Source organism: Vespa crabro, chromosome 15 (assembly GCF_910589235.1).
Source record: "Vespa crabro chromosome 15, iyVesCrab1.2, whole genome shotgun sequence".
In the NCBI taxonomy this organism is placed as follows: domain Eukaryota; kingdom Metazoa; phylum Arthropoda; class Insecta; order Hymenoptera; family Vespidae; genus Vespa; species Vespa crabro.
This window is the reverse complement of record NC_060969.1, coordinates 5,079,438-5,103,634: the sequence shown is the minus strand read 5'-3', so window position 1 is coordinate 5,103,634 and position 24,197 is coordinate 5,079,438. Positions and strand designations below refer to the sequence as shown.

Below are 24,197 nucleotides of genomic sequence, written 5' to 3'. Positions count from 1 at the left end.
AGAAATTCATGATAAGAAAAAGAAATGATAGAAGGAGGTTTGTTTTTTTTCTTCTTTTTTCCCCCGTATAAATCTTCGTTCCTGAAAAACATCAATTAAAAATATGACAAGTTTGTATTTAGATTTACATAACCCAGTTACATAGAAATTATACTCTATTTTGTTTTCTTATTGATGTTCCCATTTGCCAGACTGATTCGTAATTGTTGAAAATATTCCTGTTGTTATACATAAGCAAACTGATAGATTATTTTTTAACATTGCATGGGACTATATAATTTATATTACGAAAGATTAAGCAGGTTCCTTCTGTTCGATGATTTTTTTTTAGTTTCCTCCTTCTAACGACTTCTATTTTTTTTCATTTTCTTTTTATTCTTCTAAACAGAACACCATTTTAACGAGATTATTATAAATTGATGCAATTGCAAATAACATTTTTCTGACTTATTTTTATGGCACTGTTATATCAGAGAAAAAAAAAAGACTTTAGCTCGTACATATTAATTTACATAACACGACAGGTTAGCATATGTTCATCTACATTCTTATTATGATAATTATATTATAAATATAGCGTATGTTGGCAACAATCGAGAAATTTAACTTCGACTTGCCAACGTGTGAAACATAAAAGTAGAAGGTAGAGAACGAAATGGATCATAGAAGGACGTTTCGACGTTTATAGATAATTCTTCGATTATATTATTATCTAGAAAAATAATTGCGTAGAAAGAGAATAAAAACGAATATACAGTGAGAAAAAAAATAGGAGAGAGAGAGAGAGAGAGGGAGAGAGAGAGAAAGAAAGATAAAGAAAAATGTACTTAGTGAAAACGTTTATTTCATTCAAGATAGGAGACGGTGTTTATATACGATCTTTTTGTGAAATGTCGAAATATTTAACTCCGATGAAGACGAAGTATGTCTTAACAAGCATTTAGTGATATATCAAGGCACGATCATTTCTATTGGCACAGTACGTCTTTAGCCTCAGATTAAGGAGGAAGTACTAACGGAGCATTACAAAACGATCGAACAACATATATATACATATATATATATATATATATTTTTTTTTTTTTTTACTTTATATTATATATTGACATATTATTAACTTTATACATGTCTATATATTCATATACATATATGTGTTTTTCTCCTTCTTTCTCTCTCTCTCTCTCTCTCTTGTTTTTATTTTCTCAATGTTATATAATATAATTTAAAAAAACATTTGATTTAAGTGTTCGAAAAAAAGAAGAGAATATAATCGACGATAAGAAAGTGCAATTTTCATTGTTGACATTAATCGGACGAATTTGTTTATTCGTTGCTTCATTAACATCATCTTGTCGATATGAAACAAAACGGAATACCATTGAATGAAATAGTAAGTAAATTTAATTGACGAAGGTTAACAGTGAAAGATAAAAGTGAAGTAAACTAATATATATATATATATTTTTTTTTGTTTATTACTTTTTGTTTTTTAATGCTTTCGCATAATTTTAATGTATGTAAATCGACGTATAACACGAAGCAAGTGATGAAAGTTCTATTATTTTGGATTATCAACGTGATCGATTATCTTTTTCATGATCATTTATACGAATGGGATAAATCAGTATATTAGATGTTTCGAAGGTTTAGATGTTGTTTTTTTTTTTATTATTGATTGTCCATAAAGAGAAAAAAAAAGAAAAAAAGAAAAGTTGATCATTTGTATTTTTGTATTTTACTAATCTTTCGGTCAAACATTTTATTTTTATCGCTAAAATTTTCGGTCCATATATATAGGTTATAACGATAGGATATGTCGTTTAACTTTTTACTTAAATATATATATATATATATATTTGCGACATTAAAAAAATTAACATGTTATAGGATAATTTATTGTTAATATAATTTTCTAAATGATTTATATTAAAATGTATTTAATATAACTGTAATGTCTTTATAATATATAGAAACATAATTCATTCGGAGATAATCCTACGCTATCTTCTAATCTCTTTCTTTACTTATTGATAATGAATTTGATTCGGGTAAAATTTTATGAGCATAGAATAATATTGAAGACAGTTGAAAAATGTTGAAATTAAAATTCTTCTTAGATTCCTTCTTACATAAAATCATATCCCGTAGACTAATAGGGACTTATTAATGTATTTTTAGATTTTATAATAGGTTTGTTATGCCCGTATATTCGTCAAGAATTGTTTGTGGCATCCAAGATAAATCAATTTTACTGTTTGAAAATCTACAGATCATGAGAGATGCATTTCGTTCAATTAAATCGTCACTATGAAACAGAGCCATGCTTTCAATTAAACGTGTCACGTGAATATATATCTCGACGCTACACGCTTCCAGTTCATTTACATTTTCAATGAGTCCCAAGTTGTATATTAGACGATGAATCAACTGAACTTTATGATAGATTAATCGAATATTTTATCGAGGACAAAAATCTCTTGATATTTTACTTTGTAATTATACTCTTTCTCGACAAAAAACTCTTCTAGTTGACCATTACAAAAGTGTTCTCAGAATCGTGTATATATATTGATTAATAATTCATTATTACATCGATCTACATAATAACGACCTAATCCAATGTAAAAGTGTTGTAATATATTATATTATAATAAGATATATATCTCGCCTAACTCTCGTAAAATCGATCTAATGCAAAATGTTAATTTGACTTGTATTAACAATTATTGATAAAATAAGTAGTCAATAAGAATAATTTTTTTCAGAACATATCTTTGTGTGATTGTACAGATAAATCCAAAAATTTAACAATTACAAGTGACAATATAATAGGTTTCTTTAATTGTGTTTACTCAAAGTGATCACAATTAGATCGTAATTATAGTGCGATGTATATCGTATAATAACACGGTAATTAATTTTCCGGCGTAAAGATGATAGAAAAAAATAGAAAACGAAAATGATGACTTTAATTTTATAAAAAATATGTGTTTGCTTGTTTTCAGATTTTTTATTGATTCGAAATATTTCCTTTTGTTCTCAGAACATTGTAGCTACTTAAAATTAAATATTCATCCATCATCGTCATCAGGAACGCGTTTATCCTTTTACAATATCGAAATAACAAGTTCATTTCATTTAATCAAATTCTTACAAATTTTTCTTTATTTTATTTTCCTCCTCTTTTTTTTTCTTTTTTTTTTTCTGCCTTTGGTTTTAATATATTAAAATATATATTAAACCATTCTTTATTATTTTTTTTTTTGTCTACGAGGAATAAAATCTTAAAACGTGTTACCCATAGAGATTTTGCGCTTAATACAATAAATGCGGCCTTGATTATCATCATCATCATCATCATCATCATCATTATTAAACCGTATTAATTTATGCCGAGAGCGATATTTCAACGGTTTAAAGAAAAAAAAAAAAAAAAGGGTGGGGATATATGATCCGTAACGTAATTTTCTTATGTAATCCCGTTCGAAGTGGTATTTTTTTTGTCGCTTGAAATGAATGATCACGCGTACGGAAGAATAGTGATCGCGACGAAGAGAAAAGATTATCATATATTAAAAGATTGAGGAAAAAAATTAGTATTTTCTTTTTTTTTTCCTCGTTTTTTATTTCTCTTTTCCTTTTCCTTTTTTTTTTCTTCTTCTTGAACAAAATTTTTATCTCCCGCTAATCTAAATCATTTCAAACGTTTTTTATTTTATGACTTTGTTTTAGGACTTGGAAAATTCCACGATAACTAATATCGAGGAAACGAAAATTTCTAAGAACAGAGGAGCTGATATTACTTATGGCATTGACGACGTGCCACCGTGGTATTTGTGCTTCTTTATGGCACTTCAGGTATTATTATCTTTTTTTTTTTTTTTTTTTCTTTTTTTTTTCCTACAAATATTAACACTTTTTTAACGTCGTGGAAAAAATTTTGAAAATGTCATTAGAAAAAAGATTTCATAGAAACTTTTTTGTAAAAATTGTTCTAGCATTATCTGACCATGATCGGTGCCATCGTTTCGATTCCATTCATCCTAACGCCAGCACTTTGCATGGCTGAGGATGATCCTGCCAGAAGTTACATAATCTCAACGATGATCTTTGTAACTGGTCTTGTTACTCTCTTGCAAACTACAATAGGATGCAGGTGATGATATTACCAATTATCATTTCACAACATTCCATATCTCTCATATGTTAATTATCATCGTGCTGTGTACACATCGTCAATAAGATTAAATTAATGATTAATTACATACTCATAAATTATTACTAATCAATGATCGTTATCAATTCCTTCATAAGAATCTTATCACCCCGAATCATATCGTGATCGATCGTTTAAAAATTTATTTACTTTGTAGAAAAATTAGATTTTCGTTAATTTCCATGAAATAATTTTCATAATAATAATTATATAAATCATATAAAAGGTCGTATTTGAAAAAAAAAAAAAAAAAGGAGAAGAAAAAAAATATATGTATATATGTACACATACAAACACTCAACGTTATCTTGAGAATTATTGATTTAATGATAAAATAAGTCGATAAATAGTTGTTTGCATAAAACGCTTATTTAAATTCAATATCATAAACGTATAAGAGAGGTTTACATTTAACGATACTCGAGCAGACACCTATAATTTATTACATTGAGTGAATCATTATTGTAAAAAAAGGAATTATATATACAGCTAGCTTTTAACAAAAAAAAAAAAAAAAAAAAAAAAAAAAAGAAAAAAGAAGAAGAAAAGAAAAACCGAGTATTACCTTTGGCTATTATCTTCAATGAAATCTGAATAATAAGAAGATAAGGACTCGAGTTATTTTTCTAACGGTTTCAAATCATAGATTGCAGTATTTAAAATATACAGTAGAGAATGCTTGTTTATAATTTATACTAACGTTTATAACCATTATCGGTAAAAAATATTTAAAATTATTCTTACGCCAAGAAGAAGGAAATGAGAATCTAATTGTAATTATATTCATTTTCATTATTGAATATTTAATAAGCCTTGTAATTTATTTATTTTTTCGTTAGATTACCTTTGGTACAAGGTGGTACTATATCATTTTTAGTACCTACCCTTGCTATATTGAGTCTACCACAATGGAAATGTCCAGCGCCAGAGGTTTTGGAAGCAATGTCTCACGAAAATCGTACGGAGTTATGGCAAATTCGTATGAGAGAATTATCCGGTGCAATCGCGATATCTGCATTGTTTCAAGTCATTGTTGGATTTGGAGGTATTCGATCATAGATTCAACGTAGAAATATAAACAGATCTATATCAACGTAGAGAATTCTACGTTAAATATGAGCTAATTAATTAGCATTGAAAATTTTGTCCTTGATTTTTTTCCTCTTTTTCTGTTTTTTCTTTTTCCTTTTCTTTTTCTTTTTTTTTTTTTTTTTTTGCAAAAGAAAATCAATTCTAATTTATTCGTAATTACAAGTATAAGATTGAAATTGAATATAATGAATTTTTGTTTGTCCGATAGGAATCATCGGATTAATGTTAAAATTTATAACTCCTTTAACGATAGTACCGACCGTTTCATTGGTCGGACTATCTCTTTTCGAGAATGCTGCGGAAGCTGCATCGAAACATTGGGGTATCGCTGCCGGGTATAATTACTATATATTTTCATTCTGCTTAATTAGGATTAAGGGTATGATTTGACGATGATGAACTATTTTAATAAAATTGTTTCTTTTTATAGAACGATACTAATGCTCACGATGTACTCGCAAATATTGATCAATGTATCTGTTCCGATAGTGATGTATCGTAAGGGCCATGGATTACAAATCATCTGGTTCGAATTGTTTAAATTATTTCCCGTAAGTATATTTCAACGTTATACATTTTTATGAGTCAAACGAAAATATGAGAGTATACGTCGTTGTACGCTTTAATGATTAATTTTACGATGTTACTCGTGTTCTTTCATGCATATCGATAGTTTTTGAAAGATCATAAATTTCCATCTATAATTATCATCTTCATCGGCAATTATCTGTGGATCTTCTTATACCAATGACGATATTATTCGTAGGTACTACTGACGATTGTTGTAATGTGGATTATCTGTACGATTTTAACAGTCACCGATACTTTGCCTGTCGGTCATCCTGCTAGATCAGATAGTAAAATAAAAATTATCAGTGATTCTCCATGGTTTAGAATTCCATATCCTGGTCAATGGGGAGTACCTACGGTCAGTCTATCGGGTGTTCTTGGAATGTTAGCAGGTGTATTGGCATGTACAGTAGAATCTATCAGTTATTATCCTACTACTTCTAGAATGTGTGGTAAGAATCATGTATTTGATTATAAATATCATCAAGATCTACATATGTATATTTATTAACAATGAAATAATGAATGTATAGGTGCTCCACCTCCGCCCGTTCATGCTATTAATCGAGGAATAGGAATAGAAGGTCTTGGAACTATGTTAGCTGGTCTATGGGGCAGTGGCAATGGTACAAATACTTTCGGCGAAAATGTTGGCACCATAGGTACACTCTCGTTCACCTTATCAATTTCCAATTGTTATAGTACACATTAACAGAAATATCATTAAGAATATATAAAATTTAATGTATCCTTTCGTTTCCATTAGGTGTAACAAAAGTAGGAAGCCGTAGGGTCATACAATGGGCTTGTGGATTAATGATTTTACAAGGTCTAATTAGCAAATTTGGTGCCGTATTTATTATTATACCAGAACCAATAGTCGGTGGGATATTTTGTGTCATGTTTGGAATGATATGCGCATTCGGTATGACTTAATTTTTTTTTTTTTTTTTTTTTTTTTAAGCGTCCATTCAACACAATTCATTTTTCTTTTTTTCCATTCATAGGTCTGTCAGCTTTGCAATACGTAAATTTGAACTCTTCGAGGAATTTATATATTTTAGGATTTTCTATCTTCTTCCCTATGGTCAGTGTTAATTAATAATTATTACAATATTTTTGCAAAATATCAATCCAATTTCGAACAAATTTTATCTCCTTTAATATTTAGGTATTATCGAAATGGATGATAAAACACGCAGATGTAATAAATACAGGCAATGATATTGTCGATGGCGTTATCACAGTATTATTAAGTACAACTATTTTAGTTGGCGGTGTGATTGGTTGTTTATTAGATAATATAATACCAGGTAAAGTGGATTAAATTGAAATTGAACAATATCTTATAGTAATCAATTTTATACATACATTGTTTTAATCAAAATTAAGGTACTGATGAGGAACGAGGTTTACTAGCTTGGTCAAAAGAAATGGAATTAAATGTCGAAACGTCAGAAGAAAAACAAAGCGAGGAATATGTACCGAATACATTTGATTTTCCTATTGGAATGAAATTATTAAGAAGGTAATATTTAGATTCGAATAATAACAAAATAACATATATAATGTGAATATTTTATATCTTAGATGGAAATGGACGTCTTACTTACCATTTTCACCAACTTATAAGCCAAACTCTGGTATATGTAAGTGTAGCACAAAAAAATAAATGCATATATTTAGGTTATATAGAAAAGACTTGTAGAATATATTCGTTATCATATTATAGATTAGAATGAGATAAGATATTATTTGTATTAATTGCGTATATCGCATAAGAAATGTGCATTCATGTTATTTAATAATAAATTAATAATATATCCACACCAAAAATATGTCCGATAATAATATGTGACAAGAACAACGAAATTATTTACATGTTGATTATTTTGCAATAGACAACATTAACAAAAATTACGAATATGAATAGTGGTCCTTTTAGGGCTTTTCTTTTTTTTTTATAATAAAGATCTTAAGCACGTTTTTCATAACGACCGCAATAACAAATTTTCATAAGCAAGTCGATAGATTTTTCTCTGATTGGTGGATGCAATAATGGAAATCGAGTAATCTTTTCTTATTGGTCGACGCAATAACGTAGTTGGATGGATTTTCTCTGATTGGTAGGAACAATAATGGAAGTTGATAGGTTTTCTTTGATTGGTCGACGCATTGATGGAAGTCAACGATTCTTGTTTTTCTCTCGAACACAATAATAGAAATAGCGCGAAATAAGTCAAACAGTGTGTATTATAATTCATATACGTTTACTCAATGTTATTTAAATATTCATAGTGTTGTATTTAAAAATATAAATAAATGTAATAATGACTACTTCCACAGATATTGCTACGGTAGTGTTTATAATGTTTTCTTGTTTTAATATTTATTAAATTTCAATTTTCATTTAAACACAAGTTTAACCTCAAACTATTTTGAATATATATATATATATATATATGTATATATATATATATTGAGATTAAAAATTAATAACTTTATATGAAATGTCGAAAATCTCTTTAAAACAATATGAATTTATATTGTGTGGCAGAACGTAATTTTTTAGTATGCATTAGTTTTATTAGTATATTGCGAAAGGTGAAAATAATTGCATTAGATGATAACAGTAACAAAGAGGCTTTATTTCAGATAAGGGTACAGAGATACCTAAATATGCCATTGGTACAGAGATGTAGCGAGTTGGCAGTATTAATAGACGAATCAAGTACTACAGAGCTACAACATGTATTTCCAATAATAATAGATTCACTGTTTGGAATAACGGATAATATCGGTTGGGGTTTGCATAATATTACTTACAAAAAGAATCCCCAAGAATATGAAATGCTGTATAATTTCCTTAGTCCACATGGACCAATATTTTCTCTTTGTTATAAATTACTTCCAGATTGTTACTTGAAATATAATTTCCCGGTATCATATTTGCCAGTAAGTTGTTTATATTTTATATAGTTGAAAGTACTCGTTATATCATATAATAAATATAATTTCAGTCAAAGATACGCTCGATGTTAGAGGAAGGTGTGATACCACCTTTTTATCTTGACAAAATTAGAGATGACCAAGGAACGAGAGTTCCGTCAGCTTTATTTATGAGTATCCTTTCAAATTCTCGTCATAATTAGAAATATAAATTCAAATGAAGATAATATATAAATTGTTCCTTAACGATTATCACATATCCCTTTGAGTATTACATTTTTCATTTCGCTTATCATTTGACGAATCCTTGGCTACAGATACAACAGCAAGAAAATGTTTGGGTAAATTGGGAAACAGTGTATGTTCAATCGGCTCATTATTATTTGCATCATTTTTTACCAAGAGATAATTCACCAGTTTTACCAATAATTGGGCCATACATAAAGAAAACTCCTCAAAGGAAATTGATGCAGTCGCCTGAAAATAAAAGGTAATATATCATTTTTTTTCCAAAGAAGAAATGCACTTTGTGTTTATCAGTTTTAAAATTTCAATTAGAGAATCTCATAGATTACAAACTCCAAGACTTTTGAGAGCATCAATATTATCGCCAGGATCTACCAATTTAGTGGTAGGAGTCCCTCAACAACAATGTCTTCCTCAAGTATGGAGAAGTGAGACAGTGATACAAGTATTTCTTGATTTTTGGATGGAATATACTGAAGACGATCATATGCCTTCTCAAATGAATATGTCGTATTCTACTCCTATTCCACATCGCGTAAGTAACATAATTTATATTATAATATTTCTTTTGTTTTTAACCATTTTACGACATATAACACTTTTATTATAGCACAGCATTCATTCTGGTGAACATATACGTCTAGTTAGAGCATTTATAAAAACTTTACATGAATTTGCAAATAGTTCGATCGGAGATAAAAGTGCTATGGATGAGTTAAAAAGGTATTATGTCACATATTCTTATAATACATAGTTACATTGTTACATTGCGTAGGAAAGATAATAATATTTGATTAATCTTTAAAGGATTATTTTGCCATCTGTGCAAGGAAAAATCTATGTATTCCTTCGAAAAGCTATATATCATTGGCCTCTGGACAGTTCGTTTAGATTAATTTTGGAGGCATGGTTGAGTTTTATTCAACCATGGAGATATATTGTAGGAGTAACATATACAAAAGAAGGGTATGAGAGAATAAATTATGTCATTGATAAAATTATAAGTTTACAAGTACAATAAAACTTATACAATTTATAATTATAGCAAACCGGAGGAAGAAGAGAGGGGTAAAATACATGATCCAAACAGATGGATAACTTTTGTTGCTAATAATCTATTGGCTTATACGGTAATATTTCAACAATTATTACCACGTTTTATGAGAACTGACCTCGTGGCTCCGAAAAATGCTTTGATGTTATTTAGAGTTACAAAGGTAATGAATAAGCTCTGTCTTATTTGGAGAATTCTTGTGTATATATATATATATATATATATATTTTTTTTTTTTATCTTTCTAAAGGTATTTTCTCAACCCCATTTGGCAAGGATATTATCTGAAGTAGAAAGTTGTATGGATGATGCCAATCTTAATAGAAATCGTATGCAATCTAGTCAATGGACTTCCGTAGTAAGGCAACAAATTATGGAACTTGAAGGTCCAACTTATCAATACATTCCCATGTTTTCAACGACCACTGTTACACAAGTATTTATTTTTTTTTTTTTTTTTTTTACAAAATTCTATTTATTTATTTCCATTTTTTAATAAGATCGTACGTTCCAGGTAACTTTTTTCTTAAGTATAATCAAACAAGCACATTTAACAGCAACGAGTTTGATCGAAGCATTAGAAAAGAGGAAACGGAGTCAGCAATTTTTAGTTGCCCTATGGGAATTCTTTTACGGGGAAGAGAATTCGTCCGATGATATTTCTATAGAGGAACGTCGTAGGGTTCCTATATTTTTAGCAAACGCTCAGCAACAATTGATCGATATGTTCCAAGTAAAAAATACTTCAATTATAAAATCTTTTGTAACTACGCATCGAAAGTCAATGTATACCAATATATATATATATATGTATGTATATATGTATATAAAGAGATTCATTGCTTTTAGATTTCATTAGAAGATATTCCACAAATAAGTATTACACCTGATCAGGAATATCACGATAGTATCCTCTCGACTTCTTTTCATCATCAGTCTCAGGTCTTTTATATTTTACTTTTTATCATTGTTAACAATCTAAATTATTTTTATATTTAACTGACAGCTCAATATTGATTACGTTTAGGTGGATTCATCGTTAGATTCAAGTAGACCAGGTGTTTTTGTACCAATACCGGATGGAAGACAAAATTTTCGATACATCGAATATATGGGAGATCCAGAATTACAGCCAGTTCGTTCCAACGAATGTGCTTACCTAGTCAGAAATTTGTATAACTTTTCTTCTTATATTAATAACAAGGTAAATATTTTCTCTATATAATAGCAAACAATAGTGATTACAAATTTAATGAATAGATCCGTATTTATTTCTAGTATCAATACGAGATAAATATTTTATACAACAAGAGAAATTTTCTTGGAAGTATTTGTCGACAGATACTTATACCGCCAACCACAATTGTAAAACTTCCAAAACGAACCATTAATGGTTTTTCAAGTGGTTCCGAAGAATTGATCCCTCCTCGATTGAGTTTAAGACGATTATCTAGTTATGGTTTCTTGATTTTTATATCAGCGAGTATGTTTATGGCATGGATCACAAAGTGCGTATTCACTTATATCCTTAACGTTATTCATCGTAATTCTTACTTTAATAATTATAGTAATCAATAATTTTTCTTTTCCTTATTTTTTTTTTTCTTTTCATGTTTCACAGTTACGGGGTACTATGGTTATTGTGCCTAATGTTTTTTATATGGTTCCTATACATATTGATACGAGCAATTTTCGAACCATGGTTTCAATCAAGCACAAATACTTTTAGGCCAAACACAACCGCTTTTTCGATAAACTAAATCGTATTATAACCGAAGATTATTAAAAAAAAAAAAAAAAAAAAAAAAAAAAAAAAATGAATCGCTTTATCTGATATGGACTAAAATATGTGCGAGCATTAAATCGCATTAATTCGCAGCATCGTTTAAAAAAGTAAACAATAAAAAGAAAAAAAAAAAAAAAGAGAAAAAAGAAACAAAATTATTGCGAACGAATTATGGTAATTAATTCGCAAATGATTGTCACACAAGTTATATTGTAATCTATATGGAATTAGAGATACGTCAGATCCGATATATTCTTTATAAACTTTTTTACAGACCATTGAGATGAATGGAATAATGGAATAATGGAATAAATTACAATTTTTTTTTTATAGAGCTATTGCCTTGTAAGGTATTAAAAAAAAAAAAAAAGAAAAGAAAAAGAAAAAAAAAACTATACGAACGTAAAACATGAAACTGGATTCACGTAAATAACTCGATCGGATATCTTCAGTTAAACATTAACATCGATAAAGGGTTTTTTAGAAAATTGGACGATACCAATTTATTGCCATAGAAATATAATCATTCAATCAATACCACGTACATACTAACAATTATTATTTCTCCTGTTAGTCGTATTACATATATACAGATATCTGTTCAGAACGTATATATGTACATACTCGGAATGCATAGTTCGTTAACGTTGACATTGTGAAAGAGGCGAAAATTGTACCTCTTTTTTCTATCGAACTCGACTTTTACCTTTATAATATCATTCAGAGTATATTCTGTTATTATATTAGAAAAAAAAAAAAAAAATGAACTAATGAAAAAGATTGCGATACGAAATATTCGTCTTTTGTTTTTTTTGTTTTTTTTTTTTTTTTTTTTTTTTTTTTAACACATTTTACGCCACACTTTATCGTATACGCATTTCACTCTAATCTGTTTAATATCAGAAGGAGTAGATAAGCCTCATCGAAATGTTATTATCATCATCGAGTACAGCTGGCTGCAGCTGTTCATTTGTCATTTTTACAAGGGAAAGGATTTTAATAAAAAAAAAGGAAACTATAGATAGGACGATTATTACTTCGATTGATAACAATTATAATTATATTAAGAAAAAGAAAACGCACGAAAGAATGACTGTAAGAATGTATGATGATTTAATTTCTCTTGATTCCAATTTTTCTACAAAAGAAAAAAGAAAAAAAAAAAAAAAAGAAAAATAAAAAGAAGGAAAAAAGAAAGAAAGAAATAGTTGAGCTCAGTCCAGTTAATTCTGTCCGCAATAAAGTCTCGTTCCTTTATTAGCGAGTACAGGGTACGTAACAAGGGTGTAACAGTTTATCAAGTAGACACCTAATCTCGTATAAATTTTATTTAAAAAGAAATAAAAAAAAAAGGAAGTACACACACGGGGTACTCTTTCCCTCATTCTCTCTCTTCCTCTCTCTCTCTCTCTCACACACACACAGACTTTCTCGGATATCTTAAATTGAATTTAATTAAAAGAGACAAAGTTCTTCATACGATACGATTTGTCAAAAGGAAAGATTCCCTTGCAATTTTTCGAGTGATTAGAAGAAATAGGTGAGAGTTGATAATATAAAACTCGTTAGATTTTACGTTGCGTATTACTCGATGACCGATAAAAAAGAAATAAAAAAATAAAAGAAATCTCATCGGATCGTAAGAAACTTGAAACCTCGAGAGTACAGGTTCTACGTGTTTGAGACCTTTTAATTGGATCTCGCAACGCGTCAGTGAAGTATACGACGAACAGAAATTTTTAATGTTTTTCAAGTGCGAACAAGCGAACAAAGGAAAGAAAGAAATTTTCTTAAAACTAAAAAAATAAAAATTCTCGAGACATTTCTATCGTTCGTAAATTTGAAAAATGTTTTCTCTGTTCTATTAAGACAGATATGAACGAGCGAAAAGTTTTCCGATGTCATTTTAAAATCTCCGAAGATATTCTAATACACCCTCCGATCAATATTTTCTTCGGATATCAAAACGAATATCAAATTTGTCTTATTTATATTTTTCAGATTTAGATCTATACTCTTTCACTTTTTGGAGGATAGAAATAATTCGACGTATATTTCAATGATAATCACTGAATTAGTCGATCATATCTAGGAAGATAGTAGTCGAAGAAAGATATTCCAGGTGGGTTGGTATGACACATTAGATATATTAAGCCATTAGTTTGATCTTCATCGTGGCGTGAATGTATTTACACGTCTTAGCAAGTGTAACACGAATACGAATACGAACAGTTTTCGATTTGATATGAGAATGAGAACGACGAACTATATATATCTTATACATACTTAAATACATATGTATGTAGGTAGATATATCTTTATTTCTTTCCTTATCGAGAGGAAGATCATCGTGTCCCAAGAGAAAAAGTTTAAAGGAAAGAATCATTGAGTTTCTTCGACGTGCTTTGACATGTCTTTATACAATGTCAAACGCTCTCTTGTGGACTAGTTAAGTACAATGAGTTCATCTGAATTATCTCGAATGGGCTTGTTCACCGTTCGTTAAGCCTTCCATCGCAACGTGTATGTGTATATGTGTTTGCGAGTGCATCTACGTGTACGTTTCTCTTTAAGTCGATGACACATACACATTTTTCTCATTGTGTAATATTAATCGTCTGTTATCTGTTCATACAATGAAATCACAACTTCCTCTTTTCCTATTTATTATTTGCCATTAGTTTCTTATACGATAGTATCTAGCATCTATGTATATTTCGTATCTCTCGTTATGTTCAAGATATACAAAATTGTTTCTATAGAAGATAAGGAATGGTCGATCGACATCTTAATAAGACATTCATAAAGTTTCTCTAGCTCTTCCTCATTGATATGCCGAGTCTCTCGAGCATCTCTATGTCATTTCTTATTTCTTTTCTTTTTTTTTTTTTTTTTTCGAATTGTATCTACCGATAACCAAAAGAAATCTCGCGTCTAACGATATTTTTCTTTCGATTCCTTTTCGTTTTATATCCCTAATAAAAGTCTTAATTATTTCGTGAATAAATTCTGATAAAAAATAAAAATGTTATCACTTCCCTCCCACCCTCTCTCTCTCTCTCTCTCTCTCTCTCTCTCTCTCTCTCTCTCTCTCTCTCTCTCTCTCTCTCTCTCTCTCTAAGTTAAACGTTTAACCACTTGTTCGATCGTGTATATAGGTATTATTAGAATCAAGTATAGCGAAGGTCGAGAGTACGATTATTTTATTAGGATACAATTATACGTTAATAGATAAAATAATCTTTTTTTTGTTTTCTTTTTTGTGATATATCTAGCATATATCATATATGTATAATTAAGTCTATAAACGTCGTATTATTTTCGAGGTATCAATTAATAAAAAAAAAAAAAAAAGAAAAAAACGTTTATTTATCATCAAACAGAAATTTAATTATTTGACATCCTTTTTTTCAGCTTTGAAAGAGCATTGAAACGCGTGTCACAAAAGTTAATCCTTGGTAATACCCGAGAACATGATATCCCACTTTAAATATATATCACAAAACCACCGTCAACGCAAAAGGTAGAACGAAAAATATCCAGACTCATTTGTCTGGTCAACCTTGACAGCAATCCGATCCTGATTTAATGTCGCCTCATATAATAAATATCTTCTTATTATAATTAAAATGATTTTCACCCCTCGAGATAAAATTCTTATAGAATAGAATTAAATAGTAGACTACTCGGATAAGGAAGAATGAGAAAGAATGAAAAGAAAATGTTATCCAAAACTTTAACTGTTATTTATAACGTCGTTACGGTCAATCCAGCGATCCGGAAATTCAGCTTTTAAGGATCTATAAACTTTCACGGTAAGCAATCGAGAGATTAACTTTCTGTGAAGTTCGTTAGAGTTACTCGAAGTATGAAGTGAACGAACTTTTCTTATCTAATTGCTTTAAGAAGGATTACTTTGAAAAAGAAATCTTTTGTCATTTTTCTTTTCTTTTTATTTTCTTCTTTTTCTTCCTCTTCTTCTCTATATTTCAGGTATTCATTTTTGTCGGCGATCTTTTTGACTGGAATTAAATCATTAATTAACGAAGCTTAATTAATTCGAAGTTTGTAACTTGTACATTTCATTCATTCGAACGTTTCAATGCGAGATGTTATTGATGAAAGAATAAAACGTAGCTTTGTTGTAGGGAGATAGTAGCAGGTTCGTTACAGTCGCGAATACGAGGAAGCTTGCACATCCTCTTCTTCTCTGGTATATATATATATATATATATATATATGTATAGCACGAATACATTGCAACAATCAACTCTATTTTCCACCACCATCGCCACCACTACAGCCATCACTGCCTCCACCACTTTCATCTCCACCACCACCACCACCACGACCTCCAGTAACATTTCCACCCACCTTCAGCAGCGTGTCCCTGTGTGTCACGAGGAGTCACTCAGTTACACGCTACAGGGTTGAGAAGTCGGACGCAATAACATTCTTCGTTTGATCACCGTTCGTTATATTAATTCAACAATTCGATCTTGACAAAGTTTCGATCATAGGAGATACGTTAACGATTGCCCAATACCGATTTAAATTTCGCGCCTTTTTTGTGGCAATCCGCGCGGTCACGTTCACTTTTCTAATTAACTTTCCCGCTCCGACGAGATTGACAATAAATGATACAAAGTGTTGTGTTGGAAAACTTGAAAATTTCTATTCGATATTCATATAGTTTTTATATGTTTAATTAACGAAATATTTTCTTTTACATCGGAAAAGTTGAAAGTTCTCTTTAGCAATTTCTATATATAAATATATATATATACCCAAATATGTGTCGAAAGGAATGCGCCCAAAACGTTCCGTCAAAGTTTCGAAAGTTCATAATGTATATTCGATAACTATTTCAAATTCTCGTTGGACAAAGTTTTTGGAGTTTCGCGTCCGTAAGAAACTTAAATAATCGCATTTACTCGAATAATAGGACAGAAGTTCGAGGTCAAGCACTTAATCTTCCAGTAATATCTCAGATTACCTAGGATCCGATGATCCATTTACGACGATATTGATTAATATTGATATTCGACGATCATTAAGATACGTCATTAATCTTAACCGAAAGTGATCTATATAACTAATTCGATTTATTTTTATCTTTCGTCATTTGCGTAGAATGTAGAAAGAACCTTGTGATAGCAATTAGGATGAGATTGATATGACGATCATAAGTATATTATAAATAACAGAGAACATCTGACAAGATGTTTTTCATTATTGAAATCATAACATGGATCATCTTTCGTATAAAAATTAGCGTAAAAACCATGACGAGAGAAAAGAGGAGAAAGGGAATGCTTTTAAAATATTTCAAGGATTACGAATTATTGGAGAAGGATTAAATATTAGAAGTTAAAAGAAAATTCTCAATGATAGAATGAATTATCGATAATTGAGAAAATTTTGTCGAGGAGGATGATTATCGAGAGGTTATTCTCGAATTCGTCGACCTCGTGTTGTAATTCGTTCGATCGCATAGAGGTAGAGATTGCGTGTCACGAAACGTTATAAATTAAAAGCAAAGGAGGAGGAAGTTTCCTCGTGAACGAGCGAACCTTTTCTCTCGGTCACTAGAAAAAATGCGTGTCGATTGACGAGAGGAAAAAATAGAAAAGGTTTTATGGTCTCACGCGAAGGCCATTAAAAAAGAAAAAAGAAAAAAGAAAAAAAAAAAAGAGAAAAAATAAATAAATAAATAAAAATAGAAGGAAAGAGAGGAAAAGAAAAAGAAAAAAGAAAAAGAATCGACGAACGAAGGACGAAAAGAGAGATAGAAGAAAAAAAAAAGAAAAGAAGAAAGGAAAAGGAAAGAGCAGAAGAGCGCAACGAGAGAAAAAAAGAAAGAAACAGAGAATAAAATAAACGCAGGGAGTAAGACGTGGTGGGGGGGGGGGTTGGGATCCCGAGGGATACGAAACCCAAAGAGTAGTAAAGGATAATTTCGTATTTTTAAAAGATAAGATCGTAATGGAATTTCCATCAAACTCTACTGAGCTAACCGACAATTTAAATTACACTGTCAGCACCTTCAACACTTCCTATACGAATTACAATCAACTTAATTTACCCTATACCGTTTGTGAAATACTCGTTGCTATATGTGCCGTATTTGGAAACGGTCTGGTCATCATAGTCTTCGGTAAGGAAAAGAAATTACGAAGACGTACGAATTACTACATCATCTCTTTGGCAACGGCCGATCTTCTCGTTGGTCTATTTGCGATACCCTTCGCCATACTCGCCAGTATAGGTTTGTAACTTGCCAGTTGATAATACTTCCTCAGTAATAATAATTATTATGTTAATTTCTTATCAAACATTTCGATATCTTTTCATATATCCGTGTACATACAAGAGCGAGATTTACATTAGCGTTTTAAAAGATTGTGCGATCTATGACGTAACACAAGTTAACGTAATATAGTTGATCGAAAGGAAACGTTAATTCTATGGTTGCATCATAAACGAGCTATACCGTTAAAAACGTTATTCAGATTAGTCTACGTTTCTTGAATAGTAGAGTACGGACAAATTTTGTATGCTCGTATATTTCTTAATCGATCAATGAAAAGGATCGAACAATTAATACGTGATATGATTATTGTTTATCCATTTATTGTGATTTATGATTTAATCAAAATTCAAAGAGGATTATTTCATATTTGCTTTCTTTGCCTTTATTTTTTTTCTCTCTCTTCTTCTTCTTCTTCTTCTTCTTTCACAGGTCTACCAACAAATTTACACGCCTGTCTCTTCACAGTCTCAGTGCTTGTTGTACTCTGCACGATCAGCATCTTTTGCCTCGTGGCGGTATCCGTAGATCGTTATTGGGCTATTCTTCATCCCATGGGATATTCTCGTACTGTTCGCACGAAAACTGCCATAGGTAAGGACGAAAATAATCACAGACCATAGAGAATTTTTTTTATTTTCATAGAAGACCTCTGCGAAGTTGATTCTTTTCTTTCTTTTTTCTTATTTTTTTTTTTTTTTTTTTTTTTTTTTTTTCAATACAAATATATTAGAGAAATATAATTCGAGAGTGAAGACATTGAAAGAAAAAAAAGAAACAGAATTGTTTCTGTTTCAATGGTAAAAAATGAACGCGTTAAGTAGAAAGGACCGATAATTTTTCAGACGTCAAAACGAATTACACTCTTTTTCTTTTTCTTTTTTTCTTTTTTTGTTTTTTTTTCGAAAGAAAAGTAACGTTTTAGAAATATTAATTGAATTGCACCAACTCAATTGTATTCGTTATGTTGGATCTAATTAAGCCTACTCGTTTGCTTCTTGGAAAGGAATTTTGCATGATCTCTTTCTCTCTCTCTCTCTCTCTATCTTTCTCTATCTATCTATCTATCTATCTATCTATCTCTATCTCCAAGTTTATTTGATCAAGGAGAAGTACGAAATGATATTACAAAGATACTCGCAATTATACAAGTTTCAGAAGTAACATAAATTTCAAAAGTTCTATGTGTGTGTATGTGGGTGAAAGTTCACCAACTTGTGTATGCTACGAAGTATTCCAAGGTTGTAAACTATTTCCTTAAAAAGAAAGAAAGAAGATATAATTCTTTTCAGCTATGCTGCTCGTCGAAAATTTTAAAAAATTTTTGCTACTCATTTAATAGTTTACGTTCCTCCGTGTATTTTAATAAAAAAAAAAAAAAAAAAGAGAGAGAGAGAGAGAGAGAGAGAGAAAAACAAAGAAAGAAAGAAAAAAAAACAAGCGAAAGAAAAGACCATTCAGATCGATAGACACAATAGCTCGATATTGCAAAGGAACTTGAAAAACTTTATTTAAACTATCCTATACGCGAAGATATTGTATCGAATGGCACCTACTATTTATCTGAAAGACATTCGAAGTACTCTAATGGAAAAAACTAACTTTGAAATAAAATTTCACAGTGTCATATATAATGATGAGACATGGAATAAGACGAAAGTTCCTTTTATTTTGTTTTTACGTCTTTCATTTTTCTTCTTTTCTCTCTTTCTTTCCCTTTATTTTTTCTTATTTAATTAACGAAATAGAAACACGATCAATTTTTCATGAATACCCATGCGAATTAAAATTCTCAGTAGATAATATTTTTAGAAATTACATTCTAATTCTCCAAAGTGATCAACTTTCCCCGTCACCTATATTCATCAGGTGCAGAAAGCCTAATTGTTGCTTCGTTACTCGACGTTTCTAAACACGCACATGGAATTCTAATGTCATCCATACAATTATACTCGGAACATTCAAGTTCCTCCGATTTAATTGGGTACAAGAATCATTGTCCTTCCAAGTTGCTCTGATTCAATTGGGCACAAGAATCATTGTCCTACCCCTCTACAGAGAGTCATTGCTATATATATATATATATATGTTTGTAATAATCAAGGAACAAGCAAATTATTAGATATAATAAAATGAAGTACACACAAATGTATATATATATATATATATATATATATATATATATATATATATATATATACTTTAACAATCGAAAGTATAGAATATCATTGAACTAGATAAGGATTATAGTGCGTGTAAAGGCAAATTAATTAAGAAAATCGATATTAGATAGGGGAGAAAGAGAGGAAGAATTTAGCCGTGAAAATCGATTTGAGAAAAAGTGCGAGAGAGAGAGAGAGAGAGAGAGAGAGAGAGTAAAAAAAAAGGAGTTTGCTAAAAGTTCGAGCAACCATTTCCCCTATCCATTTGATTTCCCAATAGAGAGTGATTCTTTCTCGATTTTCACTTTCTTACAAATCGATGAGTTCCTAGATTTGATTCATCCACGTTTCATGAATTACTTTTATCGACGATTGATCTTATGATTAGTTGGAGAAAGTATTAATTTTTCTTTTCTTTCTTTTTTTTTTCTCTTTTATCCTCTTTCATCTCGTTCGCACTCAAATTATGCAGTTCGTCGTGTGTAAACTTGAAACGTGCTGAAAGAAAATCAATTAAATCATCACACACTCTCTCTCTCTCTCTCTCTCTCTCTCTCTCTCTCTTTCACTCGTTCCATCTTATTTTTCTTCTTTTTCCAACTACGTAACAGCAATTAATTGAAGCGTTTCGCCTGTATATGGCACGGCTGATTTTAATTACGAGTTCGTTTGAACGATAACAACGTTTTACGTGTGCGTGCGTATGTGTGTTTGTGTGTGTGCCTGCGTGCACGTATGAAAAAGGAGAGAGGGAAGAAAGAAAAAGTATGTGTTTGCTTTTGGCACGGATCGATGATGTTCTTTTCTCGAGTACGCGTAAAATCAAACGATATCTCTGTTACTTCTTTTCAAAAAATAACATTCGCTTCTCTGAAAGAAGAAAAAAAAAAAGGAACAAAAGAGAAAAAGAGAACGAAGAAATGAGAAAATAAATAAAAGATAAATAGCTCGTTTGTTTATATAGATATATTCCTTTTTTTTTTTTCAGGTATAATCTGCGTATGTTGGATCACCGGTACATTGGTAGGCTTCTTACCACTTTTTGGATGGAACGCTGGAAAAAAGTCCGACGAAAAGTGTATATTCACTCAGGTGATGGACTACGATTATCTGGTCTTCCTCTATTTCGCTACCATCATATTCCCAGCGTTATTAATTGTCGCATTTTATGCCCTTATATACAGGGTAGTTGTAAAGCAGGTCAGTCATATTGGAAATTATATAAGGAATCATCGGAGTCCACCAACAATACCCCAATTCGCCCCCGCTCGTAATCTCTTCGAAAAATTTTAGCCCTTCGTGCATCGCTTTTGAATTAGAAAGATTAGATATCTCTCTTATCTTTAATAGATTCGAACGTAATAATCGGCTTATGTAAATTTAGACTTTGTTTCTTTTCTTTTTCTATCTTTCTCTTTTTCCTTTTATAACATCGGCGCTTAACCCTCAAATGCAAAAAGAAAAAAAAAAAAAAAAAAAAAAAAAAAAAAAAGAAAAAGAAAATAACAAAATAAACAAGAAACTAAACTCCTTTCTCTCTTTCTTTTTTTCTAGCATACGTATTTACAATACTTACATGCATACATACATACATGCGTGCATGCATGCATGCTTGGCATCATTCAAGGCAATCTCTCTCTCTCTCTCTCTCTCTCTCTCTCTATTTCTCTTTGATTCGATAGATCTTTTATCATCCAACGTATATTTTAAGTTCTAAATTAAATTCCGTTGTTTAAATTCAGGAAAAAAGTCCCTTTTTGGATTCGGGGGTTAAGATGGAACGACGAACTTCGAAAGATGCTAAGTACCGATCCCGTTTGCTCGATGGGAAAACACGATCGACGGGATGCTTTCAGTTGCAGCAGATAGTCACGATGAATCCAGGACGTCGTACTGGTAGCATTTCTGGTCTTGCTGGTGGTACTACCTCGGCTACTGGTGTTACTGGTTCTGGTCTTGCTGGTGGCATTGGTGGTGGTAGTGGTAACCATCACACAACCGGGACGATGCAACGTTTCAAGCGCGATGTCAAGGCCACACAAAATCTATCCCACATAGTAATATTCTTCATCATCTGTTGGTTCCCTCTTTACACGATAAACTGCGTGATGGCTTTCTGTCCGCGTTGCCAAGTCAACGAGTTCTTCATGAATCTCTGTATCATTTTGTCTCATTTAAATTCAGTCGGAAATCCTCTTCTTTATGCCTATCATCTTAAAGACTTCCGTGAGGCACTGAAGAATTATTGGCGTTTATTATTTTCGAATGGCGAAGTTAAGGGTAACGTTATTAACGTCATTCACGAAAGAGGATCCCTAGCTGGTTCGCAAAGACAATTTCATAGACAATCCTTCGTTGGTACTTTGCCGATTAGAAGCCAAAGGTCCAGTCTTTTGAGACAGGTAATCCATTCTATTTTTAATCTAGTTTTAATCTAGATATATATAATCGTACCTTTTTAATCGCTTGATAAAATTGAACGATGGTTGTTAAAGGTGACGGATTTTCAAGCTAAAGAAATGTCTTCGTTGAGTCGAGCATCTTCCATTCGTGACAAAGAGGAACGTAAGGAGCCAATGATTTCATCGAGTTCTTCACCGAGCGAAGATATACGACGTAGCAGCTGCGAATATCCTTTAAAGGATGATAGTCCTTCCTCAACGTGCGAAAGAAGTTCCTTGGAACGTTTCGAATCTGGTGATACTCCATCAAAGGAGGATTCGCAAATGGAATTACAAATTTATAAAGCTCTCGCAGCCGTTCCAACATCGTCGGAAGTAGATCGTTCCGATCGTTTCGAGGAACTCCCACCCACCTCGATTTTCATAATAGAGGCGGATGTGAATCGAACTGTGTCGAATCGAGATGAATGTGAGGTGAATTCGAACGAGAGGCAGGACGAGGGAGGATAATCCCTTTCGAGAGAATAATTTATGGTTTCAACGATGTACATACGATAATGCATTGCATGCATACGAATGCAATTCGTTGATTGACTCTGATCTGATTGGTCGATGATCTATGTCAAGCTCGAATGCGCAATATTTGAATGTTCGATGTTGGTACTACGTGTGCCCAAAGAATTCTTCATTGTATATAATATATATTCAATATAATGTTTTATCTTGAGGTACGATTAAAATCGTTAAGACTGTTTGTACAAAATCAACATCGACTGACCATACTGAGATTACGTTTTACGCTTCTTTCAAGTTATACATTTCGAACGCAATGAAGATCGGTATCTAGATCGTATCATTCATCACAAAAAATATATATATGACATGACTATGTATATATTAAAACAGAAAACAAATTATTCTTCTATGAATATCGACAAATTACTTATGATAAGTTACTAAAACATATCCATGACGAAATTAAAGATCTCATTGAATGTCCCGAATTGTTTTCTCGTAAAATCAATGTAATAATGTAATAATTCATATCTTTTACGAGCTAAATCATATACACAATAGTTGTATAAATACTTGAATGATGTTGTGTCTAATCGAGGTATGTGTATTTTAACACACAAAATGTCGAATTAAATTAATAATATATATTCGTCATTTAGAAGGAATATTACACGAATATTTCATATTATTACATCACTCTGCTGTATTAACAAATGTTATAATCGAAATGAATTTTAAATATTCGAAGCGTTCGGTATACTTATCAACTATTAAATAAAAATTATTTGAATTTGACCGCTTCAATATCGAGCTATCTGCTGGAGAACGTATGAACTAATGTGTGTGAGAAAAAAAAGATGGCGACCCCCTATAAAAGCCCGCGCTTTTTTAGTC

The 24,197-nt window shown here is 31.0% G+C and overlaps 3 protein-coding genes and 1 long non-coding RNA gene across 12 annotated transcripts; 3 read left to right on the top strand and 1 right to left on the bottom strand.

Annotated features, from left to right (window-relative positions):
* Positions 1 to 627: 627 nt before the first annotated feature.
* LOC124429568 (solute carrier family 23 member 1) lies at positions 628 to 7,714 on the top strand. 3 transcript variants are annotated; one of them, XM_046975005.1, is made up of 14 exons: positions 628 to 643; positions 1,245 to 1,390; positions 3,733 to 3,858; positions 3,999 to 4,156; positions 5,056 to 5,261; positions 5,517 to 5,643; positions 5,739 to 5,859; positions 6,075 to 6,330; positions 6,412 to 6,540; positions 6,645 to 6,803; positions 6,886 to 6,965; positions 7,050 to 7,191; positions 7,271 to 7,406; positions 7,469 to 7,714. In XM_046975005.1, exons 2-14 carry the CDS (start codon positions 1,358 to 1,360, stop codon positions 7,548 to 7,550), a joined length of 1,755 nt encoding a protein of 584 aa, XP_046830961.1. In that variant the 5' UTR covers positions 628 to 643; positions 1,245 to 1,357; the 3' UTR covers positions 7,551 to 7,714. The 3 variants fall into 3 exon arrangements, with proteins under 3 accessions (XP_046830961.1, XP_046830960.1, XP_046830959.1); XM_046975004.1 differs by having other exon boundaries at positions 631 to 756; XM_046975003.1 differs by lacking the exon at positions 628 to 643 and having other exon boundaries at positions 986 to 1,390.
* Positions 5,842 to 6,376, bottom strand: LOC124429575. Its single transcript, XR_006943488.1, has 2 exons — positions 6,236 to 6,376; positions 5,842 to 6,150 (listed from the first exon to the last, which is right to left on the bottom strand). It is a non-coding gene; the product is annotated as an uncharacterized LOC124429575 (long non-coding RNA).
* A 138-nt stretch (positions 7,715 to 7,852) lies between the features above and the next one.
* Positions 7,853 to 12,706, top strand: LOC124429566 (sphingomyelin phosphodiesterase 4). Of its 6 annotated transcripts, none has more exons than XM_046975001.1 (14): positions 7,853 to 8,235; positions 8,534 to 8,833; positions 8,899 to 9,001; positions 9,086 to 9,317; positions 9,386 to 9,608; positions 9,684 to 9,796; positions 9,881 to 10,039; positions 10,119 to 10,290; positions 10,378 to 10,563; positions 10,642 to 10,860; positions 10,977 to 11,069; positions 11,155 to 11,331; positions 11,406 to 11,635; positions 11,749 to 12,706. In XM_046975001.1, exons 1-14 carry the CDS (start codon positions 8,209 to 8,211, stop codon positions 11,885 to 11,887), a joined length of 2,373 nt encoding a protein of 790 aa, XP_046830957.1. In that variant the 5' UTR covers positions 7,853 to 8,208; the 3' UTR covers positions 11,888 to 12,706. The 6 variants fall into 6 exon arrangements, with proteins under 6 accessions (XP_046830957.1, XP_046830953.1, XP_046830956.1 ...); XM_046974997.1 differs by having other exon boundaries at positions 9,368 to 9,608; positions 10,642 to 10,890; XM_046975000.1 differs by lacking the exon at positions 7,853 to 8,235 and adding an exon at positions 8,376 to 8,449 and having other exon boundaries at positions 9,398 to 9,608; positions 10,642 to 10,890.
* Positions 12,707 to 17,734: 5,028 nt separating this feature from the next.
* LOC124429569 (adenosine receptor A3-like) lies at positions 17,735 to 23,968 on the top strand. Of its 2 annotated transcripts, none has more exons than XM_046975007.1 (5): positions 17,735 to 18,181; positions 18,656 to 18,817; positions 21,374 to 21,477; positions 22,128 to 22,787; positions 22,881 to 23,968. In XM_046975007.1, the coding sequence occupies exons 1-5, from the start codon at positions 17,899 to 17,901 to the stop codon at positions 23,295 to 23,297; spliced, it is 1,626 nt and encodes a 541-aa protein (XP_046830963.1). In that variant the 5' UTR covers positions 17,735 to 17,898; the 3' UTR covers positions 23,298 to 23,968. The 2 variants fall into 2 exon arrangements, with proteins under 2 accessions (XP_046830963.1, XP_046830962.1); XM_046975006.1 differs by having other exon boundaries at positions 17,736 to 18,181; positions 21,374 to 21,585.
* The last annotated feature ends 229 nt before the right edge of the window (positions 23,969 to 24,197 follow it).